Source organism: Lucilia cuprina, chromosome 5 (genome assembly GCF_022045245.1).
Source record: "Lucilia cuprina isolate Lc7/37 chromosome 5, ASM2204524v1, whole genome shotgun sequence".
NCBI lineage: Eukaryota > Metazoa > Arthropoda > Insecta > Diptera > Calliphoridae > Lucilia > Lucilia cuprina.
In genome coordinates this window covers 8,760,124-8,766,468 of record NC_060953.1, presented here as the reverse complement: position 1 = coordinate 8,766,468, position 6,345 = coordinate 8,760,124, and the positions used below count along the sequence as shown (strand labels likewise).

General features: G+C 32.4%; 1 protein-coding gene across 1 annotated transcript; it reads left to right on the top strand.

Annotated features, from left to right (window-relative positions):
- Positions 1–248: 248 nt before the first annotated feature.
- LOC111686003 (putative phosphatidate phosphatase) lies at positions 249–4,750 on the top strand. Its single transcript, XM_046952174.1, has one exon. It carries the CDS (start codon positions 519–521, stop codon positions 1,572–1,574), a length of 1,056 nt encoding a protein of 351 aa, XP_046808130.1. The 5' UTR covers positions 249–518; the 3' UTR covers positions 1,575–4,750.
- The last annotated feature ends 1,595 nt before the right edge of the window (positions 4,751–6,345 follow it).

Here is a 6,345-nt window from a genome sequence, read left to right as displayed (position 1 = left end):
TCATAGTTTTCTACACCTGCCTTTAAATAATAGAAATTTCTGCAGTTAATATTTTCATTTGTTGTTTTTCATAGCCAAACAATACCAAAATAAACAGACTCTCTTATAACTTGGCTTAGCTGGTAACAGAAAAGAGGAGTTTTCACGTAAACACACACACACACATACAAATATGCATCGATGAGTGAGCATATTTTGGCAAGCCAGCCAAAGACACCTTAAGCATGCTTAGCAAATGCGGGCTTAAGTTAGTCATTTCTTAAACCTACTACAGGTATGTTCACTACAATAAACGGAACGCGAACAATGTTAAAGTTACTTTAAAAGTTTTTATTTAAAAAAAGCAAAACACTCCAAACGTGCAGGTGTCTAAAATAGTGGAATGAGCGCGCGCGTCTTTCAATTAAGATAGACTTTGTAATAAAAAGAACAATAAAACAAAAACATTTTAAGAAGAAACGGAGAATTTTTAATTAGTAATAAAAAAAGTTTAAATTCAAGTTTAATTTGTATACAAAATGAAACGTCTTAAAAGTGTAGCTCGTATTAGTTTCGATTTACTAATATTCGCTGGCTTATGCTTATCGGAAGTGGCTTTACGCAAATGGTTTAAGCCCTATAAACGTGGTTTCTTTTGCAACGATGAATCACTGCAGTATCCCTATCGAGAAAGTACCATTGGCACAGTGTTATTGGTAGTCATAGTTTTGGCTGTACCCTCTTCAGTTATGGTTGTAGTGGAATTATTTAAGCAACTTTCACCTACGCCCATTGAAAAAAGGAAATCCTCACAACAGGCCAATACGAAATCGGGCTGTCGTATAGGTGAAAGGTTAATGCACTGTTACATGCAAATAGGTTATTATCTATTTGGTTTGGCTTTGTGTTTAGTCTCTACCCATATAACCAAGTACACAGTGGGTCGTTTAAGGCCTCATTTTTTTGCTGTCTGTCAACCTCAACTACCGGATGGTTCTACTTGCAAGGATTCCTTTAATTTTGGCCGTTATATAGAGGTTTATGAGTGTGTGGGACAAAATCATACGGCTAATACTTTAGCCCAACTAGGACAATCTTTTCCCAGTGGTCATGCTAGCATTTTCTTTTATAGCATGGTCTATTTGGCCATTTATCTGCAGGCAGCTTTAAGCACTCGAGCCTCTAAATTGTTAAAACATTTGCTGCAATTTATATTCATTATGTTTGCCTGGTATGTGGCTTTGACACGCATTTCCGACTATTGGCATCATTGGTCCGATGTGGTAGCTGGTACTATTTTGGGTTCTTTAATAGCTTTTGTGGTGGCGGTATTTGTGGCTAGAATCTTTGTGAGAAAACCTATGAGAAGTAATGGTAATGTGGCACCCAAACCACCTGCCAAACCAGCTGCTTCACCTACCAATTCATCAGCTAAATCAAATAATTCACCGCCCGTTTTACCGGCCTATACTTTTGGAACTTTGCCCTATTTGCCGCATCCTCATGCTGCTACAGCGGCTGCTGTAGCTGCCGCTGCTGCCCAGCAACAGGCTCAATATGCCCAAACCTATCATAATTATGGCTACGTGCCTTAGACATGCAACCAACAACAACAATAAATGATTCATGATAATACTGGCAAATGATGATCGTGATGACGCTGTTGCTGCTGCTGCTGTTGTTGATGATGTGAAAGTAGTCAAACGTGTGAGAGCCTTTAAAAAAACAAAAAAAAAACATGTTGCATGCACCAAAAACATGTTAAAAATTAAAAATTTTTGCGTGCCTATTTTTGGTTGTTTGTTTTTTTATATTTTTTATTATTTTTATTATTTTTTAAGTTTTAAATTAATCTCTAACGAAAAAAAACTTGTCTTCACTTAGTTGTAGTTAGTTAGTGTGCAACCAAATATAGCAAACAAAAAAAGCAGCCACAAAATGCTGTACATATTTGTTGAAAACAAAAACTATGTAATTTTGTAATTTGTCTATGTGTGTGTGCATTTTATATGCCTTCACTTTGTTATTAATTATTTTTTTTAAATAGTGCTGCCTGCCTGTCCACCTTCAGTAACTAAATGTTTTCTTGATTGCTCTTCTGTCTTTTTGGTTTAGTAGCCTGTATATAGATTTATAAGTTTTTCTTTCTTCTCTCCACACTTTTTGTAATAAAGTTTTTACTTATGCTTGCAGCTTGTATGTAAGTTACAAAACACAGTGGAAGCTCTTAAAATGGGTTGGAATCCAAAAATGGTATTTTAGGTTTTGTTGGAATGGTGTAAGCCAAGATTGTGAAATATTCAATTGGACAATTAAAAGCATTAGTAACCTATTGTTTAAGCTGGTTTATGTTGTAGTCATTTTCTGTAAACAATTGTAATAGTCACATGATCGATCTCACATGATCGTCCTCCCCAGGACAATTAAACGGAATTTAAATCTACGATCAATAATTTTTAACTCCCTATTTCAAAGAGTACAAAGAAAGTTCAATATCCAGCGTATCTAAAAAAAAACTCTCACATGAACACACCTTACATGATCGTCCTTCCGAGGACAATTAAACGTAATTTCAATTTATGATCAATTAGTTGTTAACTCTCTATTTCAAAGAGTACAAAGGAAGTTCAACATCTTTGTATTTTTTAACCACTTTTAGGAGCAAGTTTTCAACTCCTTCTTATTCAAAACTGATTCAGTTAAGTGCAAACTACAAGAGATCAGCTTAAACTTAAAGCATAATCTGTTCACACTAAACCGATTAATTGCCTGATCATGTCGCTTCTTTATGAACAAGTTTTCAATTCATTCTTATTCGAAACTGATTCAGTTAAGTGCAAACTACAAGAGATTTTGCTTATACTTAAAGCAAGATCTGTTCACACTAAATCAATTATTTGCCTGATCATGTCACTTGAAAGATTACTTACTAAATACCCAAGTTTCTTCTTTAGGATTAAGTTTTCAACTTTTTCTTATTCAAAACTGATTCATTTAAGTGCAAAATAAAAGAGTTTAACTGGCTCAAACTTAAAGCATAATCTGATCACATAGAATCATTGAAAAGTTGTGCCAATCGAACCAATCGATGATTCATACTTTATTACCCCATCGCCAAGGGGAGTGAAATTTTGTTTGTTCCCTTCAAATTTCCATTCCAAAAGGAAACATGTTCCTGACAATATGTCCTTTTCAAGGTAAAATATCCTCACCGAAGTTAGTAAAGAATTTCCCAACTAAGTGATTTATATATCAACCGAATTCTTTGCCAAGAATAGAACGTTTAGATATTCCTCAGCCTGTACTTGGTTACTCTGAAAGGAAGCTTCGGCAACTCAGACTCAATGAATTGTGGACAAATTGTCCTCTTCAATGTGAAATATCTTCACAGCACTTAATGAATGATTTCCCAACAAAGTGATATATGTATCAACCGGAATTGATTTCCTCCGGAAAGATCCTTTAGATTAGAAAGATTAATTTAGACTCAAGACATTGTGAAAAATCGGTGCCTTGCAGTGAGAATGATCTTCATAGCTATTGATCGTTGATGTTCTACTCCATGAGAGATTTAACAACCACTAAAATTGTGGACAATTGAATCATCATACCGACTTCGCATTCGATTACTAAATTGCTGGAGTTTTACCCGCACAATGAGAAATTTGTCAACCAAAATTGGTTTTCTCTGGAAAGAATTTTTGACACTTCAAGAGTGACAACGAGAAAAATCGTCATCAGTGAGAGAGATAAAACAACCAATTCAAGAATTGTGGGCAATTGGATCTTTATAGCAAAATTACCGAAGGAGAATTCGAAAAAAATAGTTTATTTAGTGCGAGTTGTTTCAAACTGAAGTCATTGAATTGTCGACTATTTAATCATAAAATTGTATAGAGGAGTGACTTCATCCTTGTCTAGAAATGCGCATTCGGCAATAGATGTCTCAAATGGACTTTGATTCTTTTAGAAAGATCTTTCTTAAACTTAAATGCGTTTCAAATGTCAAACTGTTTGATCAAACGTAATCGGTTGAGATAATGTAACAAAGGCGATATGTAGAATGATCAAAGATAATTGTCCTTGTTTAGACATGTCCTTGTTTAGACTTGGTTCTCGATTCCTTAACGAGTTTAAGAATAAAGTTTTATATTGTATTTTTATCACAATTAATATAAATAGTAAAGGTCACAAATAGGGAACTAAAACGACTGATCTTGTGCACTGATCTTGCGAAGCTAATTCTATGCAAATTCTATTGTCCTTGTTCAGACATGTAAATTGTTGACTTTAACGAGTTTTAGAATGATTTTTTTAATTTTATTTTTATCACAATGAATATAATACAAAAAACGTGGCTACTGCTAAAGATTTTCATTTCAAGAAAATTTTAAGAATCTTGCCAGGATCAAGGGAGATCAACCACATCGCCTAAGAACAACAGGTTACCTGAGCAACAGATTTGTTAAAAATGTCAAAAATATTTTTCTAATCTAATTATTAATTCACAAATTCCAACCCACTTTAAAAGCTTACACTGTATCTATATAATAATATTATTAATTTGTTGCAATATAATTTTACACATATACATATGTATAGTTTATAATTTATTTAAAAAAATTTTTTAGTTAAAATTCTTAAGCAAAAATGTAAACTCTTATTGGTAGTTAAAATTTACATAAATAATTTATATTAAACAAAAATTTTATAATAATCTTAAGACTGGATTTAAAAAAATTAAAAAAAAAAACAAGAAAAAAAAATACTAAAAAAATTGTGTGTTTTATTATTATTTATATAATGCTGGGGTTTTTTCTTAAAAGCGGTAAAACAAGAACCTGCTCAACGGATTTGTCTGACCAGTCAAATCGTAACTAAATAAGTTGAAAGAATTTTATAGTTTTTAGTGTGTGGTAAATGACGCCCGTATTAATCGATGCAAAAATATGTCCAAGTCCAAACATGTTAAGAATGTTAAAAGATATTGAACAAGAAAAATGAAACGTCAAACAGATATTGCAGAATAAATTACAAGTTTGGCGGCTTTATCGTAATTAATTATCGAGCAATGGGTTTGGTTGTGTTTTTTATTTTCGTTACTGGTATTGTATTGCAAAGTTGTTATATTTACAATGAAAAAGAAATATAATCATGATATCTGGCTAAAAGGGAGTTGTAGCATAAATATGCTTGCCAGATAAAAATTTTGGAATTCTTTGGAATTTAAAGGCTTAAGCATAGAATTAAATTACATATGGACATGGTATAGGTGGGGTAAATAGGTCACATAAATCCAGAAAGACATTCTTAAAGGAGATGCTCTAATAACAGCAAATTAACTAAATTTTAAGACTACCACAAGACAATCTTAAAGACCTCTAACAACAAAGATCCGTTCTGCACCATATTACCTTTAAAACTTGTCAAACTTGATTTTCCATTAAAAAGTCATCAAACTTCCCAAAAATTATACAACACCCTTTCAATTCTAAAAAAAAAACAAAATCATTATTATAATTTTATCAAATATTTAAACAAATGATTAGTGGCTCAAATGATCAATAAAAAAATTCCTAACAAAAATAAACAATTTACGTTGCATTCATTTGAATGATCACGTTTTTTGTTTAAATACAAATAACTTAAAATCTCAGTTTAATAATTGTTTTTATAAACAAAGTTATTTATTGAAGTATTTCTTTATTGTTAACTTATTGCATCATTATATATGCATAGCCATATAACTATAGATTTGTATTTGAAAGATTTTTAATAGGAATTAATGGAAATGAATTCAGTTTGGGCACTCTGTTTCACATCTCAGACTAGACTAGCTGTAGCCTCCTAGTCTAGACAATAGTCTTGTCTAGAGTCTATTCCATAATCTAGTCTATAGTCTTGTCTAACATTAAGACTATAGACAATAATCTACATCAGAAGAGTTAAGCTTATAGCCTATAGTCTCTCGTCTAATTTAATCAATAGTACAATATACTAGACTAGGCTATACTCAAGCGTAAAGCCTATAGTCTCTCGTCTAATCTTACCGATAACCCAAATATAATATACTAGACTAGGCCATAGACTAGAACTAGAACAGAACTAGAATAGAACTAGAACAGAACTAGAGCAGAACTAGAACTAGAACAGAACTAGAGCAGAACTAGAACAGAACTAGAACAGAACTAGAACTAGAACAGAACTAGAACAGAACTAGAACAGAACTAGAACAGAACTAGAACAGAACTAGAACAGAACTAGAACAGAACTAGAACAGAACTAGAACAGAACTAGAACAGAACTAGAACAGAACTAGAACAGAACTAGAATTGAACTAGAACAGAACTAAAACAGAACAAGAAC

Coding starts and splice junctions, on each gene's coding strand:
- LOC111686003 (XM_046952174.1), top strand. CDS start 519: ATGAAACGTCTTAAAAGTGTAGCTCGTATTAGTTTCGATTTACTAATA.